Genomic DNA, 23,060 nt, shown 5'->3' with positions numbered 1-23,060 from the left:
TTTGGAACTCTTTTTCTGGAATGGCCATTAGAGCTGTCATTGTATTACCCTTGTCCTGAATGTCACCAAAATGTCTGCCTTTCAATATTTCCTTTATCTTCGGGTAAAGAATGAAGTCACTGGGGGCCTGATCAGGTGAGCAGGGAGGGTGTTTCAATACAATTATTTGTTTACTGGCTAAAACCTCCCTCACAGACAGTGCTTTGTGAGTTGGTACATTGTTGTGGTGCAAGAACCACGAAGTGTTGGCAAAAAGTTCAGGTCATTTTTGGCTTTTTCATGCAGCCTTTTCAGCACTTCCAAATAGTAAACTTGGTTAACTGTCCAGTTGGTACAAATTCATAATGAATAATCCCTCTGATATCAAAAAAGGTTAGCAACACTGTTGCAACAAGTTTGCGAACTTAATAGTCACACCTCATATGATTCACATTCATATCCAAATTTATCTTTACAATATACTGTGGATTGAGTAATTCCCACTGGGACCAGGTCTAGGCCTGGGTCACCGTAATAGCATCCTGACTAGCCTCCCTTCCTCGTCCGCTAGAGGGAGGCCCCAGAGTGCTCAAGACTTCCCAACAGCCACCCACCACCCCTAGAACAAAATAATCAAAGTTTCTTCAAGAACTGGGGTTGCCCCAGGACCCAATTTTTTAAAAACGAAGTTCTGTCTTTGGTTTAGATGAATGACACACATTTACATAGACTTTTATTTTGATTACAACCAAGGACTAAAGAATTATGAAAGAATGATGAAATGAGAACATTACTGGAGCTTAGAGAAATCTGTCAACATTTGAAGTACCTATCCCCTGTGTACACAAGTAGATTGCTTGAATTCCAGCAAAGGAGGGAAGTGTAAGTTAGTTACCCTCAGTGTTGTCTCAAGTTGGTCATGATTTTTGATTGGTGCTATTTTTGTACTAATTAATTCACTGAAATAGGGCTCCATTTCACTTTAATTTTGTTTTTGTGTAACTGTTTCTTGCTAAACCATCCTGTGTCTACTTGGTCCTCTCTCTCTGTCTCCTTGGCACTGCTAAGTGGAAACAGCGAAACTGATACACAGATAATAAGCTCAGGTTAAAACTGCTAGCAGGTCACAAAAGCCTTCAATTCAGGGGTCAAGTTTTATTCAAATTGGTGTCTCCAAGCCTCACCTCTACCTCTTGGCACATAACCTACATATTGTAGGTTATTGTGTAATTTTGAAGACAGACTCTCCTCAGTTTAAACAAACACCTCTAAGCAAATACTTCTCTAACCCTACATTTCAAGCCCATTCCTCTCAAAATTTATTCTGAAATTTCTACCCACAATTTCCATTTCTAGAATATACCATTTCAAATTAAATAATCAGAATAACTCACCCAATCTAGCTAGCCTTTCATTTTTTATCTAGTTAAACAACAACAAATACGAGCCAAGAAAATTAAAATTAAATACTGGTGGTGGGAGGGACATTAGACTGAACTCCAAAGACAGCACTAATGAGAAATATAGCTTGAAAGTACACAATAAATAATTTACAGGATCTTAAAAACAGACTTTGGTATCAAGTAACCGGAAGAAGTGAACAACACTCACAATATTAACTGAGAGAGACAATTTGCTAGAATTGTGCATATGTAAAATTTTTTCACTAAAAATATAAGTTATGTGAATACAAATACAATTTTAAAAATATCAGGCATAATAAGATTTTGTTGAGCTACAAGTGAACGAAATGAAGGAAACAAACTGAGTGTTCTACTTTTGGGTATATTTCAAAACTTGATCTTAAGTCTAATAAAATCAACAGAGACCTAGAAATATGACTGCTTAAAAATTATTCATGTTTCTGATTTAAAAATGTGTAATTAATCAAGTTTGTCCCTTTTCACTAAGTGATTATGGGAAGGTAACCTGCAGAATTATTTTCCAATGCATCAAGATCTGAAAGAGCCCTAAGAATGCATACTATTATTCTAAAATCAACACCCCAAAGTGAGCCCATTTCTTCTTCCACTCCTTTTTATGAAAGTCATGCACGCAGAGTTTCCAAGTCAAAGGGTACAACGTGGCTCGTCACGACAGAGTCGTCTGCAGCCCACCCTCCCCACCCAGGAGCCCTGCCCTCCGCAGGCCAGCAGGCTAGTTCTCAGATTGTCCCCTGGACTCGCTCGGCAGGACAGATGACAGACGGGCTTGATTCTCAACAGCACCGCCCTCCACAAGCACGTCAGGTCCCAGCTCTTTTCTGGCTTCTCCAGCCCTTCATCCTTGATGCTTTATTCCCATTTAAGTGAAGTTTCAGAAGGGAGCACAGATAAATGTGTGTTTAATTGGCTACAATTAACTGGAAGTCTCAAAACGTAGTCTTAAATCCATTATCAAAACATCAGGTTTCTAAAATCTTTCTGCTAATTCCCAGAATTTCATTCTAATAATGTATTTATAAACTGACAAAGAGAAGACACTCTTTGAAGTTCTGTTGTGGGGGGCGTGTGCATGAGAGAGTGAATGGTGCCGAGTAGACAGTGATACAACAGACGTCATGGGACAAGATGACTACAGACCACGGGAGTAAGATGCCCACAGAGGCTCCAAACACACAGCGAGAGCGACAGGGAGAAGACGGTGCTTCCCAGTCACGGTGAATGCCTAGAACCATAAATCTGCATATGATGCTGTGGCCAGCCCGACTCCCAGTTACAAAAACCAGGAAAAACAACAGGAAATAAGCTTAGCTGTTAAAATAGGTTCAAAGTATTCTGAAGGGTCATGAATTTCTTGAACGAGAATTTTAGCTATTCTCCTGTAGGCATTCAAAGGTTTTGAGCAAAGATGTAATGTGGTGAAATAGTTTTTAGGAGAATAAAAACTAATCCATATGTATGATGGCTCATCAGGGAGAAAGTCTGGAAGTCAGAAGAGCACGAGAGAGGAAGTTCTTAGCTAAGGTAGAGGATGTAAAAGAAAGTGCTAAGAATTTCCAAGGAAAATTTAAAAAAAAAACAACACCTTTTCACAACATACTAACTACAGAAACTAAGAAGTCAAGTTTTTAAATTAGGGTGTCTTAAGAGAACTCAGAAGTTGATTCTGGAGTAAAGACTGGCATAGGTTGGAATTGTGGCTTGATGTCTTACTAGTTGTGGGGCTTCAGACAAGATGCTTAAACTAAGCCTCAGTTGTCTTCTTTTTTATTTACATTTTTTCTGAGATAATTTCATTGTGTGTGGCACAACTTGAAAGCCTTTACACTGAACACCTGACTCGTCTGTCTGCCAAGTTGACATTGCAGCATGAGAGTCTGATAACAGCAAACTTACCTTGGCCAAAAAGGGCACTTACCTTGACCAGTAAGTTGTTCATCCCCTAACCTTCCCCACCTCATAAAAAACACAATCCACCCAGCTGCTCACACCAGAAAAAGTTCATTCCTCCCTTTTCTTCATGTCCCACAACCAATCTTCATTGCAATCTTACTAGTTCCACCTCTAAAGTATATCCTGTAAGTGTCCACCTTTCTGTTTCCACAACAGAACACCTCTTGTCTAATTTCCCAATATTCTCTTACTGGTGTGCCTGCTACCACGCTTACCCTCTGACAATCCTACCTACACAGAGCAGTCGGAATAATATTTTAACAAATAATATTTAACAAAATACGCCCCTTCCCTGGTGGGTTCCCACTGCACTTCAAGCTACAACCTGGCCCAGCCTTCCTCTTTGACGTCATCTTATACAACTAGTGACATTGATTGCGAGGTACCTCCAAGACTGGACCGCTTACTGGTCTCTGAATACACCAAACACCCAACTCCTAAAAACCTGGCACAGGCTCATCCATCTGCCTCAAGTGCTCTCCCTTGGGTTCCGTGAATACCTGGCTCAGCTGCCCATTTAGTTCTCAACTCACCTGAAATAGCACCCGATGTTATTTCATTCATATCACTCTCTGACATAATTTTGCTTAGATATTTGTTTACCTGCCTATTGTCTGCCTCCCTGCAGACAATAACTCCAGAACATTAACTCCAGGAAGGCAGGCACTTCCGAGTCTTTTCCACTACTATGCCCCAACACCTAGAACAGACTACGGCACACGGTACTACTTGGATACTTAATGAGTACTTGTTGACGGTAGCCCCTCTCTCCACTTTTAAATTGAGTTGTCTTCTTGAGTTGTAAAATTCTTTTTGTATATTCTGAATGCCAGTCCTGTGTCAGCTATATGTTTTGCAAGTATTTTCTCCCACAGGCTTGCCTCTTCATTTTCTTATATTCATTTTCATTCCTTCTTTGCTCTTTTGGAAAGCAAAGGTTTCTCATTCCGATGACGTACAATTAGTCAATTTTTTTAATGGACCATTCTTCGGGTGTCATATCTAAGAAGTCTTTGCCTAACCCAAAGTCATAAAGAGCTCTTCCTGTTTTGTTCTAAAGTTTTATAGTTTTAGCTGTTACATTTAGATCTATGACACACGTTGAGTTAATTTTTATGTATGGTGTGAGGTAAGTGTCTAGGTTCCTTTCTTGACATCTTCAATTGTGCCAGCACCATCTATTGAAAAGGCCATTCTTTCCCAACTAAATGGCCTTGACGCCTTTGTCAAAAATCAAGTGAACATAAAGGTAAGGGTTGATTTCTAGACTCTCAGTCGCAATGATCTGTATGTCTGTCCTTACTCCATCAGCACAGCATCCTTATTACTGTGCCACTGAAGTAAGTTTGGAAACGGAACAGTATAAATCCAGTTTGGCTGTTCTTCAAAATTGCTTTGGCTATTCAAGGTCCTCTGTATTTTTATATAATTTTTATGATCACCTTGTCAACTTCTATTTCTTAAAAAAGCCTGCTGGAATTTTTGTTAGGAATTGCATTGACTCTGTAGATCAATTTGGGGAGAACTGCCATCATAACAATATTAAGCCTTCGAACACATGAATATGAAATACCTCTCCATTTAATCTTCAATTTTTCTCAGAGGTGTTTTATAGTGTTCAAGTATACTTGCAGTTCTTTCATTAAATTTATTCCTAAATATTTTATTCGTTTTGATGCTTCTGTGAATGAAATTGGTTTTGTATTTTCATGTTTGAACTATTTGTAATATATAAAAATATAATTGACTTGGCATAATGATCCTGTATCCTGAAATGTGGCTAAACTCATTCATTAGTTCTGGTAGTCTTTTTTGTAGCCACTCCAGCATCATTTGGTACTGTTCGCAACAAATATTATATCTTTTCTACTCTTTTACTTTTAAGCTATTTGTGTCTTTTCATCTAAGGAGTGCCTCTTGTAGAGAGCACTGGTTAGATTTTTTTTTAATCCAGTTTGACAATCTCTTTCGATTCACATTAATGTAATTATTGGCATAGTTAGAGTTGTATGTGCCATTTAGCTACTTGTTATAGATATACTCGCAGTATACTCCTATACTGCTCGCTATTGTATTAAAACAAATACTTGGTAGTGTACTATTTTAACTTCCTTGTTGATTTTTTTTCACTGTATATTTTTTAGTTATTTTCTTAGTACTTGCTCTAGGGATTACAATAAGCACCTTATCTTGTTACAATCTATTTCAGACTAATACTGACTTAATTCTGATAAAATATAGCAAGTTTGCTCCAATACAGTTCCATTTTCTCCCTCACCCTTTATGTTATTATCATATGTATGGTGTCCATATACATAATAATCCTAATAGTACAGTGTTATAATTATTGCTTTATACAATACAGTGTTATAATTATTGCTTTATATAATTATTGCTGTCCTTTAAAGAAATTGAGAAAATTTAAAGAAATTAAGAAAATTATACAATTATTGCTATGCCCTTTAAAGAAATAAAGAAAAGAGAATTTCTATACATACCCTCTTTTATATCTACCCTCATATTTACCATTTCCAGAGCTCTTCATTTCTTCCTGTGAATTCGAGTTACCATCTGTTACATTACTTCTCAACCTGAAAGACTTCCTTTAGGATTTCTTATAGGGCAGGTCTTTGTTTAGCTGGGAATAGTTTTATTTCACCTTTACTTTTGAAGGATAATTTTGCTAGATATAGAACTTGGGATTGAAATTTTTTTTTTCTTTCAGCATTTAAAATATATCATTCCACACTTCCTTTTGACCTCCACCGTTTCTGGTAAGAACTGTTTCTGTACGTGATGAGTTGGTTTTCTCTCGCTGCTTTTAAGATGTTCTCATTGTCTTTGACTTTCAACAGTATAATGTATCTTAGTGAAGATCTGTTTGTTTATCCTACTTGAGGTTTGTTGTACTTCTTGGATCTGTAGATAAATATTTTTCATCAAATATGGGATACTCTTGGTCATTACTTCTTCAAATGCTTTTTCTGTGCCTTTCTCTCTCTCCTCTCATTCTGGAACTCTCATTACTCGTATATTGGTATACTTGATGTTGTCCCACAGGTCCCTGAGGTTGTTTGTTTTTCTTTGGTATTTTTTACATCTGTTTTGCAGACTGGCTAATATCTATTGATTCATACATACGTTTACTTATTGGCTCACAAACTATTATGTAACACATCTAGCACATTTTTCATTTTGGTTGTTTACTGAATCAAGTCTACGACTTTGATCTGGTTCATTTCTTCATTGATAGACCCTACTTGCCAAGTCATGGTCCTCATATCTTTAAATTCTTTGAACATATTTCTCATAGCTGCTTTGAAGTGTGTGGTGAATTCAACATTTGGGTCCATTTAGACACCGATTCAATTGACTGGTTTTTTTTCCCTGTTTCTCCACAAAATATACTCTAGGGGTCACCCTCTATCTGCATATCTCAGTGGTCAGCCAATGATTAGTCAGAGTTGTGCTCAAACACCTTCAACCAGTAAGGCTTCTGCCCTCTGCAGATGTATCTACATGTGGGTTGGGGACCTCACTTACTCATCCAGCAGTTTTCAAGTCCACCCCAGCTTTTACTCTGCCCCAGAGCCTCCTGGGCCTCCCCTCCATGCGTGGATGCAGCCTCCAGTCAGCCAGGGCTGTGCAGAGATCCCCTCAAGTCGCGTTATGGGTCTCTCATTCCCAGGATCCTTCTATTCAGTGTATGTCCCACATCACCAGGCATTCTCTGTTAGCCACTGCATAGGTTTTCTGCCCTCCACTTCAAACCAAGTCAATCACCTTTGGTATCAAAGCACTTTCCCTGGCCAGCCCTGCACTAGGAGAATTACTTTGCCAAGGAATGAGGAATGCGGGCAATGCCAGGCAAGAATACAACCAATTCCCACTGTTATTACTCAAAGGTCAGTAGCTTTTTATGAATAAATAATTCTCAAATTGTTGTTTTGCTTTTAGTCAATTTTCAGAGCCCTAACACAATTCTGACAAGCTTGTCCAGTTTTATAGCTGTTTTGGGGGGAGAAAAGTTGTCCACCTCTTCACTCCTTAATAGCTAGAAGTTCCATCAATTAAAATGACCTTCTGTAGGCTGGCAAGGAAACATTATTTTTGTGGCAGGTAAAATTCCAACATAGGTCCAGAAAATCTGAAACTTATCCATACCTAGTGAAGTCTTGGTGGCAAGAAGAGATTGCCAACCTTTCTAGAGAGAGTGAACTGAGTTTTGTCAATGGGAACTCAGCTCTATATATGCTACTCTAATAGAAGAATTTTAAAACACTTTTATAAACCACCTTCTTTACCAGCAAAAGACAGCCATGCTGTCTTCATGCAAGATTCAGGGGTCCCTCTTTTGTTCCCAGTCATTTTAGAATACCACTGTCCTCTGTAGGGTAACGTAACCACCTCTCCAGGGTCCCCACTTTAGGCTTCTCCCTGAATACAGAGACACCAGATTCTGGCGTCTGGTGACTAGTACACACTCTTAGTTCGTTCCTAGATAGAGACTTACAAGTAATCTTATGTTCCTCAATAAAATTCTGCTATTCCTGGGAAGTCAGGGCTGCATTTTCCAGACCAGGTGTTCTCTCATGCTGAAATAGAGATCTCAATGAGTTATAATAAAAGTTCTAAGGGATTTTGTTTGTTCTTTTACAGAGCCTTGTTCATGAATAAAGGGAAAGGAGCTTAGCTGTATTCACTAGGTGAGACACAAATAGTGACATTGATACATGAAGTCACTCGACTCTTTCCTGTATTCACTTTGTTTACAGATTACAGAAATGAACTCAACCACCCAGCTATTGTTTAGCTTTTTTACAAAATCCAACTTTTGCTCCCACACCTGGCTCAGTAATACAATGAAGTCACTTAATGGTTCTATACAAAGAAAATTTCCAAAGTTGATTCAAATATACATATAAAATTGAGTTTGGGCTGTTGATATTAAGAATATTTTATCTTTCAAATTACAGACTTCTATAGTTTACGTCCAGATTTAAGACCTTTAGGGGAGGCCCGGTGGCTCACGGTTAGAGCTCCATGCTCCTAACTCCGAAAGTTGCCGGTTCGACTCCCACATGGGCCAGTGGCCTCTCAACCACAAGGTTGCCGGTTCAACTCCTCGAGTTCCGCAAGGCATGGTGGGCAGCACCCCCTGCAACTAAGATTGAACACGGCACCTTGAGTTGAGCTGCCGCTGAGCTCCTGAATGGCTCAGTTGGTTGGAGCGCGTCTTCTCAACCACAAGGCTGCCGGTTCAACTCCTGCAAGGGATGGTGGGCTGTGCCCCCTGCAACTAGCAACAGCAACTGGACCTGGAGCTGAGCTGCGCCCTCCACAACTAAGACTGAAAGGACAACAACTTGAAGCTGAACGGTACCCTCCACAACTAAGACTGAAAAGACAATAACTTGACAACTTGACTTGGAAAAAAGTCCTGGAAGTACACACCGTTCCCCAAAAAAAATAAAAATAAAAGATTTAAGACCTTTGGATTCTAGTTCAAAATATCATCTGATTAATAGTCCCCAATTCAGCCTTTCCTAGTAAGTCAAATACTCAGAAACAAAAATTTTAAACTTTTAATAACATCAAAAACTACATCTGTCAATGTGATGACAGAATCTTGGGCAACTGAGACACACAATTATCCACAAAAACAATAATAGTAAGCAACCAGATTTCAGCTTATTCTAGTTGCTGCTAAAACCAGGACTCTGAGAAAAAATGTTTGGTAAAACCTTCAAATCACCCCTTCCATTTCCCAACTGAAAGACCTTGGGCCACTGCCAACCAGGAGACTAGAAACCTGTCACTCTCCGTTCTTCAGGGGCTGCATTTTAATAAGGGGTCCTACCCACCCGCACCAAAGATTATTCATCTTTCTTCTACTATACTTCAGGGTGAAAAAATATTTAGGTGGAAAGTAGGAAAAGACAAAAAGTGATTCACTTAATTCAGTAAAGGTCTTAAAAGCAAGGACAGCAAGAAAGACTACGTGAATGATAGTTTTCCACAGTCCACACCTTGGCTTACAATACAAAAGATCCAAGAAGTGGGATTAGAAAGAAGACGCCACCACAGCTGAGCAAAGCCGAGCTATCAGGGCCCCTCCGAAATAGGGAGCTGGAAGAAGACGTATACGCTTCAGTCTGCCCTTCCGGGTGCGGGGGTGAGAACATGGTCAGCTCATGAGCAGCGTTGATTCAGCTGTGTTTAAACACACATTCTAATCATTTAATGTGTCTGATGTGGTTCTGAGGACACAAAATTGAAAGAGGCTCAGCCCCTGGCCTCTCAGGTTACTAGTCCAGTTATGGGAGGCAAAACGGATGGGCCAACATGTGCGTGGCCCCCCGCCAGCTCCAGCCCAGGGGCTCTGCATGCTGCAGCTCACTCACCCAGTCTGATTCTCACGTATTGTCACATTTTAACATGTCTGAAATCAAGAATCCTCTCACAACTGATGGCATGTAATCCTTTTCAGTAGTATGTAAAACAATAGCACATCTTACAATCAGTGGTATCTTATGATGAATGAAATACAGTTTATTATCTCATTTATCTTCATCACAATTCTAGGAGGCAGGGAATGTAATTACTCCTAATTGCCAAATGAGTAAACTGAGGACAGAGAGGGCAATCACTCGGACAGTGTGACAAAACCACTAAGCCGGTGAACAAGAGGAGAAGGCAGCATGGCTCCAGAATCAGGATCTAAATGACAGCATTATTGCACCTGTGAACAAATTTGTAGAGCACAGTGTAATATGAGAAGTACAGAAGTTGTACAAGGTGAAAGTGACTCGTTCTGTGAAGAAGGGGGAAAGGAGCACGGGCATCGGCCTAGAGGTCACATATGAACAGGGCTCTGAAGGACCAGCAGGAATTCACGTTGTGGGCGGGAGGCACCCTGCAAATACAAAGGAACCCAGTGTGGACAGTAGAGTGCGTGTGTGGAACTACAGATGGTTCTTAGGGCTGTGGCTGCCTCAGCTGAGGGGTGAGCGCTGTAACTGAAAGGAAGGCAAGTCAAAGGCCCAAAGCTGCCAAGATCCGGGGACCCAATGCAGTCTGAAGCTGAAGCGAGCCCTGTTCTGGCAGATGTTTAAAAAGATCACTTGGGCAACAGGGCACAGGACAGACCCGAGGGCAGGGCAATCAACTGGCCGACTGACGTGACCGTCCAGGTACGAGATGGTGAGTTGACAGAACAGGGCTGGCGCTGCAGAGTAAACCTGATGGATCAAGAGGGAAAGAGTAACAGCTAACGAGTGCTTAGGACATGGCAGGCACTGTTTTCAATGTCTTACAAATGTCTACTCCTCAAAACAACCCAAGAGGAAACTGAAGCACAACTAGTTCTTGGTAATGGCTAGACGTGGAGGTGAGAAGACGGGAGAAGTGATATTTATTCCAATATCTGCCTTGGTTGCTTGGATGGAGAACATTGTCAGAACGAAGCATAAGCAAGGAAGAAGAGATCTGAGGCCCAAAACGCACTCGGTTTTAGATACGTAGGCGGGTGTGACAGTGAACAGGGCACGAGAGGGCAGCAACCTTCTCAGCCCCAGCAGGAACAGCTGCAGATGTCAACTTACGTCTCCTTCCAGAGGTCCCTTTCTCTCCTCCTCCTTTTTCTTCCTTTCGGTCACTTCTAAGTCCTTACTCTAAATCTTTTTTTTTTTTTTAAAGATTTGATTGGGGAAGGAGAACAGGACTTTACTGGGGAACAGTGTGTACTTCCAGACCTTTTTTCCAAGTCAAGTTGTTGTCTTTTCAATCTTAGTTGTGGAGGGCGCAGCTCAGCTCCAGGTCCAGTTGCCATTGCTAGTTGCAGGGGGCGCAGCCCGCCATCTCTTGGAGAGAGTCGAACCGGCAACCTTGTGGTTGAGAGCCTGCGCTCCAACCACTTGAGCCATCCGGGAGCTCCTTACTCTAAATCTTTATCTCCCAAGAATGATAAAGTGAATGGATTTAAAGTGGTAAGAGTTAGACTAATCTTTGAAAAGAATGAAAAATGAAAATAACTGAAAAATGTCAATTAATATAATGTTCAAGAGACTTGAGGAGTTAAGAAATCTTGAATCTGTACTAACCCCTATCACGTGGGGGCTCTCAAACACCTAATTGCCCAAGTACAATAGAGACCTGTGTCCATCCAAGATTGGACATTTGCCTGGTGGTGTATGGAACGGCGAGGAAAGGCTGTGGAGAGTGCCACTAAGAAAGGCAGAGACTCTGGGCAGCAGAAAAGCGAGGTCAGTAAGACGCTAACCAGGAGAACCTACGAAGGTGTAAGTGGAAACAGCATCACCTCTTACACTGTTTCTAGGCTCTCAGCTCTTATCTTTGTCATTCCACTGCACCACCAGGCAGATGGGCAATCATGGATGGATCCAGGGGGAGCAAGGGAGTAGGAAAGCTCGATATTGAAGGCTGTTGTCTCAGCTGGCTCCTGGAGCTACAGATTTCAGAAGCAGAATGGCACCACATAAGTAGACAGTGAGGGCCCAGAAGTAAAGGAACTGAAGGAGGAGCTCAGATGACTTCAATGGCAGAGCCTGGGTGGGTGGTCCACAAAGCTGGCTACAAGTGGCAGGAAGAATTCTAGAGCAGCTGTTCTCAAATTCTGGGGTCTTAGGATCCTTTAGTCTCTTAAAAATTGAGGAAGCCAAAGAATCATCACCCACATAAACAACAGCCATTAGTATTTACCATATTAGAATAAAACTGAGAATTCAAAAAATATTTGTTAATTCAAGAAGAGCAATAATAAACATGCCAACATAAGCAACATTTTAATGAAAAATAGGTATATTTTCAAAAAAAATTAGTGAGTAAAGTGGCACTGTTTTACACTTTTGCAAATTTCTTTAATATCTAATTTAACAGAAGACAGATGAGTTCTCGGATGTTTCTACTGCAATATCACACACCACGCGGCCTCTGAACACCCGTGAGAGAATGAAAGTGAAAAAGGCAAATCGTGTCTTAAGTGTTATCATGAAAATAGTTTTGACCTTACCACTTCCTAGAAGGATCTCGGTGACTACAGGGGACTCTGGACCAAACCTGGCAAACTACTAATCTAGATAACGGTGAATGACAGCCATTTGAAGGGACAAAGAACAGAGCAGCCAGATATGCCCCAAGACTGGAAAAGAAACACTGGGGAGGCAGGAGAACTTCCACCTGACATGTCAGCAGGCACAAAAACGAAACCAGTTATCAAATTCAGTTGGCCCCTTTTTGTATTTGTTTGCCTGGTGGGGTACGAGGGGTACAATATATCAGTATCATGATCCCATTCCCCCAAGTTCTGATATAACCCTTTACTCCAAAGAGGTGATAATTACTACTACTAGTAAAATACTATTAGTAAATTACTATTACTAAATTAGTAAATTAGTAAAATACTATTACTAATATAAGTAGGTTCTGTTAGATGTATTGGAGTGGGAAAAATGGTTCAAAGCACTGATTTACTTATGGCTGTTAGATTAAAGAGGAGGCATCAAAAGAAACCCAGATAAGTCTAGAAACTAACCCAAAAATTAGAATTAAGAGATTTAGCTTCCCAATTCAGTGTTCAAATTAAGCTTAATTTATATTATTTGCATACACAGCAATTAATGATAAAGGAAAACAACTCCAAAATAAAATGCGTGGGTCAAAGAACATTTCCCGTGGCAAATTCACACACTGACGAGGGTGGGGAGAGCTGGGACATGGCTGGGCGTGTGGGGCTTTCGCACTGAACACACGTGGTTTCAAGTTTGAGCCCCCTGAGGACCAGTTGTGTAAACTTGGGGAAGGTCTCTGGCTCCCTCAGTCCCATTTTCTCAACTGTAAAGCTGAGACAACTGGATTACAGCGCGGGGCAGCTGTAAGGATCAATGGGAACGCATTTCCAGGTTTACAGTGTATCTGACACAGACTTTGTGTTTAATAAATGTTAGCTATTAATGGTACTATAGCTATTAACAGTAATTTACTAAAAGTTAACATTGTCCATTGTCCTTTCAGGAGTTCACCTTAGTCATTTCTTAACTTTTATCATTCTCTTTTGTTGTATTTTGCTTTCAATTCTTTTAGTCTGTTTTCTAAACATTTTAAAGCTCTTGTGTCTAAGAAAAGCTTTGCATACTAGTCTAAATAATGGCTCATAATCACTCAGGTTTTGAGAGGAAATGATGTTCCAACAACACATGAGTTCTGTACAAGATTTTTTTAAATATGAAAGGCAAATAGTACCCAGCCCATTTTGGCATTCTCTGTTACCTTCTTCCAAAGACAAGTCATGCTAAGGCACATACCCCGTAATACCCCAAGGTTAATGTCTCCACCAGGGGAAGACTAGCAATCCTGCCTCTTTTCTGGGCTTCATTAAGTTTAAGCAAGAGCTCAATCTGCACTATGAGAAGAGATGCCCAGCCTCGTCATATCCTGTCACCAAAGCACCTGGCAGGTCATTGGTCATTCCTTCTATTGCCTTTTGCTGGTCTTTGCATAACTGCTCTAAACTCGGACTATTTAATAAGCTAGCAATAAGCAGGAGGAGGTCAGTATTTTTTCCCACACAAATTAATTTATCTAAAACTATTTTCAATTCTAGTTTCAGACAATCGACATTAAAAGAGTATTTCAAAGTCTATATTTATTATGTTTTGATAAATATCAACTTCAAGCATAACACTTATAAAAGTTTGAATTTTAAGTAAAGGAAGAGATTTTAGAGATTAAAATTATTATTATTCCGATATTTATTTAAAGATTAACACTTTTTCTTTTTTTTTTTCTGTTTTGTTTATTTTTTCTTTAGATTTCACATATATGCAAAAATCACATTGCATCTGTGTTTCTCTGTCTGATGTACTCCACTCAGCACAACACCCTCCAGGTCCATCCATGCCACCGCAGATGACAAGAACCCAATCACTTCCATGGCCGAGCAATATCCCATTGCATATTGAACCACCTCCTCTTTATCTGTTCTTCCATTGACAGACACCCAGGCTGCCTCCACATCTTGGCCATTGTAAACAGTGCTGCAATGGACATACGGATGCACACATTCCCTTGAATTAGCAATTGGGGTTTCTTCAGATAATATCCACAAGAGGGATTACTGGGTCCTTCTTTGTCTCGTTATAGCCTTTGTTTTAAAGTCTATTTTTGTCAGGTTATAATATAAGCATTGCTACTGCTACCATAGCTTTTTTGTTTTTTTCATTTCCATTTTCATGAAATATCTTTTTCTATCTGTTTACTTTCTGTCTCTGTGTGTCTTTCAACCTGAAATGAGTCTCTTGCAGGCAGCATATGAAAAGATTTTATTTTCTTATCCATTCAGCCCAACTATATCTTTTTTTTTTAATTAATTAATTTATTTATTAGTTTCAGGTGTACAAAACAAGGTAATACTTAGACGTTCATCATTTATATCCCTCATACTGTGAACCCCCCTCCCCCCATCCACTATCCCTCCGACCTCACACTGAACCATCACATTATATATATAAAATTATAGTTGGCATTCATTAATGTTTAGCTTCTGGTGTACAATGCCATGATCAGGTATCCACAGTATCCCTGAGGATTAACACTTTTTCTAAAAAACACTGTATCCTAATGAAGACAAAGAAAAAGCCAATCACAATGCAATGTCTCAATGGTGCCTGGTATCATAGTATTCTTTCAAAAAATAAACTAGGATGCTTATGCTATCTCATAAGCAGTGAAAATCTCTTTTTGTTTCTTTCGCCAACTTAAAAAAACACACACAAAAAAAACCTCTGAAAGTGTCTTGGTAAATAAGCAGTCTAACAACCTACATGGTAAGTAAGCAATCTAACAACCCGGACTTCCATGGCTGACAGTCACTGGTTCTGTGACCTTGTCCAAATGATTTCACTTTTTGGAACCTCAGTTTCCCCATCTCCAGCAGATGACAACACATCCTACACAGGATTGTTGGGACAGTTAAATGGGATGTTTGTAAAAAGCACTCAACAAAGTGACTGGTACCTGGAAGTCACCCCAGGACCATTAAATTCCAAAGTGAAAGTCCAGAGACTATTAAATCACACTGTTTCTAACACAGTGAGGACAAACCTTGTCAACAGATTTACTGTAATAGTACACCATAGGTAGAGTCATCATTTAGCAAACCCTAATTCTCCAAAACAATTTCCTCTTTCCTACCTAAAATTAAACAACAACAACAACAAAACCCAGTCAGGCAAGCTTCACAAAATGTCACCAGGCACCACATATTTTATGTAAATGGCTTGTGTTACGACATATAACTGAAGGTTTTGTTCCTCATTGTAACAGATGGTCCTGTGGGTTCTTAATTTTTCTTTCAACATCCTGGCAAGGATTAGGATTTTGTAAAAGTGAGATTAACTTCCAGAAGTACTCAACACCAGAAGATGAGTCTTTGTACTTGACCAATGAGAAGTATTCTGATTTTTAATAATTACAATGATGTGGTTATTTTTAAATAATATATCAATTGTTATTTTTCAATTTCAAGACAGATACATCAATCATCTAACTGGCTAGTGTTCAAAACTCTCTTCTGTTTTTCAGCTGATTAATTTGGAGCACTAGCTATCAGTGTGCCATTTTAGACCTGGCCTGGGAGAAAGCCGTGGCATGAGTAGTCTGTGCAAATGTCTTTTTACTCTGACCCATTCAGATATAACAGCAATCCCCAACGTAACGCCCTTATTTACCAAGGGATCTTATACAAACCCTGACCCAAGGGGGGAAAGCTCCCATACTTGCTCAAGGATGACTGAAACCTTAACAAAGAGCCAGCTTACAACTAGAAATAAAAGCGAAGACTTCAAATACCTCTAACAGAGATACTATATTGACTTAACAACATAGAAGGAGCTGAAGCACATCCTTTCCCGAGTGCAGGATTTTACGGAAGGATGCTGTCCTATCGATTTTTTAGAGGTCCAACAGGACCTGGACCTCCTACTACCTATCGCCAAGTAAGAGGTGTTCCTTCCTGTGGGAACTGAGAATGCTTAAAAACCTTACATCCTAAGTATAATATGCCAAAAGACCACTGCATCCTTTTGGGTGAAGATATCTGCATCTTTGCTCTAAGGAAGAGTAATAAATACACACACAAACCCCTGCTTTTGTTGGGGACCCTGCTGGTTCCCATTACCTCTCCTCAATCAATTTAGGGTATCTCATTTTAATGACATGTTCTCATAATCACAATGCTTAATGCTTAGAAGTAACGCAGTGCAGAAGTAAAAGGCATGGGCCCTGGGTGCTATCAGACACATCCAGTTCCAATCCCAAATCCACCACTTACTCACCTGTTTCTCTGTGAAACAGGTCTCCCACGGCCACATGCAAGGGCTGTGCTAGGCTTAGTAACAACGCGTGTGCCGTGCACAACGCCCGATCCAGTGATGACTGAAACATTAACTATTACGAGCACAAGACCAATTTCTGAATCGATTTTAGAATTACCTATGGTTTTCCAAGTGAAATTCGACTTATAGCCCAGCAATACCAAATGGGCCCAGACTTTTATTCCACTGCAAGGCTTTCATCGATGGCTCATAGGGAGCACAAAAGAAAATGTCTAAGAGTTGGGTTTCTTTCCTGCCATTTTACGCCCTCTCATAGGGTCACGTTGTCAGTGAAGATGGTATTTTCCTCACAGATTCCCTCTGAGCCACTAACCGCTCTAATTAACTTTATGAGGACCCATTTTCAAGGGACTTGAGGCTTCTTCTGCCTGCCACATAGCATTTCCAAGATCATCATTCCTTCCTAGAGTTCAGGTAGTTTCTAATGACATTTTTTCTAGGAATCCATACCATAGGGTCTTGTCAGTACTGTCAGGTAACAGGTGAAAGGGATTCTGTGCTATCTGCTCTGCGGGGCCATGGCTGAAATAAAGGCCACATTGGCTAAAACTGCCTCGTCCTCCCCTAACAGCCCCGGACCCCAGCTGTACAGTGAGCATAAGGGCAGAAACTTAAGTAGGAAGGGAGGCAGGAAACACGTACAGGGCTGCAAGTCAACCCAGCCCCCATGCCATTCAAGTCTTACACAATCTGTTTGAAAATACCCAACCAAACTGAAATTGGACATAAAATAAAAACACTCGAAACAAGAGCCAACAATTACTCAACAGAACAGATCCGAATGGATAACCTCAGTGACTGAGCTTCTACCATCTATTTGCTCAACAGCGGGATTAAAAAATGAGTAAGACATCCCTGCCAAGACATTCCTATTCCGGAAAGGAGAAAAAAATCAATTACCATGCACAGTGGTATGACAGCATGGATACTTACAGGCTCTGACACGACATCATAAGGAGAAAAAAGCAAAATACTGTGTCACTAAGTTTGACCTCTGAAAGCATTTCACCCAGAATTTGAGCACTGCTTCTTGGGAGCCGAAGCCTTTATGCAAACAAAGCTTACCTGGTCGCCCACCCGAGGAAGCAGGTAGGTACATGCTCCTCAGCTGAGTCACCAGTTTAATTTAATTTAGGCCCAGAAAGGGAAAGGGACTTGGCCAAGGTCCAAAGCTAACAAAAATCTGGCAGAGCCTGAACTCAAACCCATACACAGCTGACTGCAAACCAGTGCTCATCCCATTCATTGCTAAGGCCAGCCAGTGGAAGTCAGAGTCTGAATCCCATCTTTCCTCCCATCCTAGCCTGCTGCTCAATTTTATCATCAATAAAGGAAGAGTCTGAGGAAAATATTTTTTAATATTTCCCAATGTTTAAAAATAGGCTTTAGCATAATTCTACTTAACAGCAAATATCTGTATTCTGTTTCCAAATGTTTTCTTCTACTGAACATGTAGTAAATGGCTGATATAAACAGTCTGGGTTTTACTGCTTCCAAGCTTATCTCTCCCTCCTTTCTGCTTCCTCGGCCCCGAGTCCAGCTCTCTGCATCACCATCATCACAGTGTGATTGGCAGATTGGCAGGTTGATGGGAAGCATCTTGTGGAGATGGCGTGTCTTTTTATCCATCGCTGGATCCCAGCACCAGCGTAACAAATATTTGTTGCATGATTGACAGTCTCAATGTCCCCAAGTGAACAGTGCATTTCAGAGGGTGAAGACCACGTGTCCATTATCTTTCAGTTTCTGGACACCGCGGCACACAGGAAATGTCGGCTCAAATTAGTGGGTAACTGAGCCATATGAGGGGAGATTTAAAATCTCTTTCCTACAGCTATTACTATATAATCCCATACACAGCTTCGCAAACCATTCTATAAAGGCAATTTTTTATCTATATCGTTCACATTTTTTTCTTCAGGTCAGTTGTTTTGTTGGAAACTACTCTCCAAGTCATAAAGAGAAATTCAGCTTAACTCCTCAAGTTTAACAAGCTTTTCCACTCTTCCCATTTTTAACCATCCCACATTGCTGCTGTTTATACTTAAATAATGGAGTTCCTTGTGCTGTGTCCGAAAAGTCTGAGACTTTTTGGAACTCAAAACAAGGTTCCCACAGAAAAGTTGAAAACAGAAAACTAACATGAAGGGTGCTGAGGTTCCCACGCCCGTCCACAAAGGCTTAGTCAGCACCTCAGAAGCAGCCGCCAGGCACCCTGTGCTACCTTCTCCAGGGAAAATGCCCTGCTAACTCCAGGTGGTATGTCCAAAACACAGTTCTACCCTTCTCCTTCTAGAATGCACCTGGGAGAAGCTCCCTCTCTACACCTAACCTCCTTCCCATTCCTTCTATTTCTCTCCCACACCCCATTCCACTCTCCCTGGAAACAGAGATCAGAGTGAAGCCCCACAGACGCCCACAACTGGGACACTGCTCCAGGTAGAGTAGGAGACGGGGGCTGCTACAGTGGCCGTTCACAAAACTCCTATGGGGCAGCCTTGCGATGGAGCCTGGCGGTCCTAAAGGAGGAAACCAGCGGTGTCCTGAAAGCAAGGGTCTAGGAGGCTACTTACTAGGAAAGGGCTTGCTGTCATGCAGAAGTCACGTTACCATTCATTCATTCATTCACTCACTCACTAGACTCTTATTGAGAACATGCAATCTCCTAGGTACTGCACCACATTCAGAAAACAAGAGCAGGCATGGCATGACGGCTGCCACAGAATTTGCAGTCTATAAAGACAAAACACATTACCCAAACAACTCCTTAATATATTTATAATTAAAAATTGAGATAAATTCTCAGAAGGAAAGGAATGCAATTCCATGTCCTGTATGAAGGCATCTAGACATATAATGTTAAAGGAAATCCGAAAGATCAGTGTGTGTGGGGGGAGGGAGGGAGGAGGAAGGTGCCTACTCCAGACCGAGGGGCAGAGTGGACAAAACCTGTGGAAGAAAGAGACATATTTTCTAGGGGAGGAAAATATTCACAGAGAATGAAGCAAAGGGCTGCTTGGGGTGAAGAAAAACAGGCTGAATCCTAAACTCATTCTTCAATGACTATTTCCTGAGAAGCTGCCATGTGCCAGGCCCTCTGCTAGGCCCCTGGGACGGACAGATCAGTATACAAGACAGACGGCGTCCCGGTTGCAATGACACTTACATTCTAGAAGCAGAGACAGACCAAGAATTAACGAGGTAATTCAAATAGTGCTGCATGAATTCTGACTGCGGTCACTTGGCTGAGCTTCGCGTAAGGGGACTCCACGCACACGACTGTACCCACCGCTGCAGATGCAGCTGAATGTTGCCAGGCGTGGCACACGGCACAACTATTCTCACACACTTTTCTACAAGTGAGGCGTGTGTGTGTCTGTGTGTAAATAGCACAGGCTGGAGAAATATCAGGTTAAACAAGGAAGGGATCAGGCCTACCTATATCCCTCGGCGTACGGATCACATCTGACTAATTTGTTTCTCATCTGACAAGACATAGATGGAACAAACAGTGCTCTCCCGCCAGAGGAGATGAAGGCCTCACAGTGTCACTGGGGACATAATGACAGCCCTTCCCTGGGCACGTGCCCCCCACATGCTCTTTCAGGCCTACATGCCTTGGCGTGAGCTGTCCGTCCTGCCAGTGAAGTCCTTCCACACTGTCTCTTCAGCTAGTTAAAGCCTTGTATCAAATTCACACCCCATGTCACCAGGAAGGTTGGCGCCTTCACACTTGGACACAGTCTACTGGCCCTTCCTACCCACGCCTTCTGCCTGAGGAACGTGCTCCCAGCTGAACCCGTGGGAGCCAAACCCCAGCTACGTGGTCCCCAGATAAACCCCGCTGCGCACTGCTCCCCGCCCCGGTGGCACATGCCCTGTGGGCTAACAACCCAGCATCTCAGAAGACACTGACAGGACAGGGAGATGGATGTCTTGTGGCCCAGGGAAAGGTGTCTTGTGACAGATGGCTGGCAAGGGAGGGTTCCCGGGACAGGTAACTGAGGCTGGGGCAAACTTCAGGACTTATGCTGAAGCAAGCAAGCTCCAGGTCTCTGGGCTACAGCTACAGAGAGAGAGAGCCCTGCCCAGGATGGTCTCCTCCCTCCACACTGCACAGGTCCCGGCAAACGGGCCTCTGGCAGCTGCTTTCCAGAACTCGTGATCTCTGGGGGGACCGGGAGGTCATCTAAGGTAGGGAAGACAAATCACCACCATTTCTCTCTCTCTCTCTCACACACACACACGCGCACGCACGCGCGCGCACACACACACACACACACACACACACACGCCTCTGGAGACAGCTCTAAAACACAGCATGATGTCAAAACCGAGAGAAGGAAGCTCATGTACACCTCCTCGTCCTACCTCCCAGGACACACTCCACGCTGGCTGCTGATGGTCGTAATTCCTTTAACAGAAATAGTTTCCCACTTCACAAACAGAGATAGACCAAAAAATTGCTTGTGACAGATAGTGTGAAGAATTTCAGTCAAATGAAATTAAATGACCTAAAACAGCTTCTTATGGAAGAATAAACAGTAGGCCCCAGAGGAGAGCAGGCGTGGGCTCCAATCCACCATTTTCAAGCTATGTGACCTCAAATGGTTATATAATAACTCAGAGTCCCCATTCGCTGGCCTATAAAATGAGAGTGTCGCCATCCAGCTCCAGTGGAAAGCTCTTGGCACTCAGCTTGGCACACGGTTGGCTCCCTCTCCCCTTCCATGTGTTTTGGTGGGAGACAAAATAATTAATAATAATAATAATAATAATAATGTATTGGGTATCCAAAGAGAAACAATGGATAAACTAAGGCATAAAAGAGACAGGGAAAGGAGAAAGTCAATACTGAAACTGTAAAACTTCTCAATTTTACTTAGGGCTCTTTATGGATTTAAGGGGGGAAGGACATTCATGAATATCTCACAGTCTGGCTCCAGCAGTTCCAACAGTGGCTTGTCAGGAGCTCCCACTGCGAGAGAATTTAGATGGCACCGGCACTGTCTCCTAACCATCTCCTACAGCAGGCAAACCTGTGTCCTCTAAGCATCTGTTTATACATTGCCATTCGCAAATACCGTACCCCACAAATCAGAGGCCAGGAGATCTGCCACACTTCCTAAAGGGCCCAGGGCGCCCCCCCACATCAACTTATCATCCAGCCTAACAGGTCAACAGTGCCGAGGTTGAGAAACTTTGCTTTAAGCAAATAGAAGAGCGATGCCTACAAATGACTTTATTTTTGTATTTAAGACAGATCTTCAAAAGACTATCACAATTTAGAATAATGTTTAATGTAATAAAATTCTATTTTGATCCAATTCTATTATACTGAAATACATATTTATATGTGAACAAAATGAACACTTACTTGTGCGTGTTCTCCACTCCTATTATGATCATGATACAGTAGGAAATTCCACTTTGTACAAGAAAATGTAAGGCATACCTATAAAAAAGTGAGAGCATTGTTAGAAGATGGATACCCATTCACAAACACCAACTTAAAACAATTTAGGCTAAAAAGTGTGTGTCACATGGAACATTCCCAGTTAAAAAAAAATAAGGACTCAAAACTCCAAAGCCTAAAATCCTATGAACACCCTGGAGAGGGAGACCCATATTGCAAGCCCCAGAAGAGCTGGAAAAAATAAAATCAAAACCCATAAAGCTCAGTCAGTGCCCTCGCATTCCACGTCTCCTAGCTACACGCGAGCACCATGGGGTTATGTGGCTCCAGAATTACAGCCTTTTTCATAACTCAAGGCACAGCGATGAAAAGCATAATAAGTCTGGATTTCAGAATAGTCTTGACAGAACAGCAGCTATTTGTTTCCCCGAACTAACTTCCCCATTATCACCTTTGTACTTTGTCTAACAAAAGTAATAAACATTAGAATTCACTAAAAAGCACCTACACCCAAATCTATTCATTCTGAAAACATGATGGCTCAAGTCAAATAAGCTTTCTTATACAAATCTAGTCAACTTAATTGGCAGTAATCTACAGAACACTTTGGCTGAGATGGCAGTACTTTCTAATGTGCTACTGTAGAAATCCACCATTAAATTAGAGCACTAATTTATCCATCCATTTTACAAAATTAAGGCAAAACACGATTAGGAGCTCTGGTTTTAAAATCAATCCAGACCATCCCTGGTTTATGCATATTTCTTTCCCCTTAGATGGCATGAATAATTTATGAAAAAAATTTCAAATCATTGTATTAATAAGAAACAATTTTAAAGTATTAATAAGAATCTTCAC

The 23,060-nt window shown here is 41.4% G+C and overlaps 1 protein-coding gene across 4 annotated transcripts in view; it reads right to left on the bottom strand.

The window, feature by feature from the left end:
• MBOAT2 (membrane bound glycerophospholipid O-acyltransferase 2) overlaps nt 1-23,060 on the bottom strand; it is a 96,178-nt gene that overhangs the window by 38,239 nt on the left and 34,879 nt on the right. For all 4 annotated transcript variants that reach the window (XM_081068808.1, XM_081068809.1, XM_081068810.1 and 1 more), the window contains one exon: nt 22,164-22,241. In XM_081068808.1, the coding sequence (XP_080924934.1) occupies nt 22,164-22,241 (78 nt within the window). The remainder of the gene's footprint in view (nt 1-22,163; nt 22,242-23,060) is intronic.

The sequence above is a fragment of the Rhinolophus hipposideros genome, assembly GCF_964194185.1.
Source record: "Rhinolophus hipposideros genome assembly, chromosome: 12".
In the NCBI taxonomy this organism is placed as follows: Eukaryota; Metazoa; Chordata; class Mammalia; order Chiroptera; family Rhinolophidae; genus Rhinolophus; species Rhinolophus hipposideros.
The sequence above is the reverse complement of the archived record's forward strand: the minus strand, read 5'-3'. Positions and strand labels throughout refer to the sequence as shown.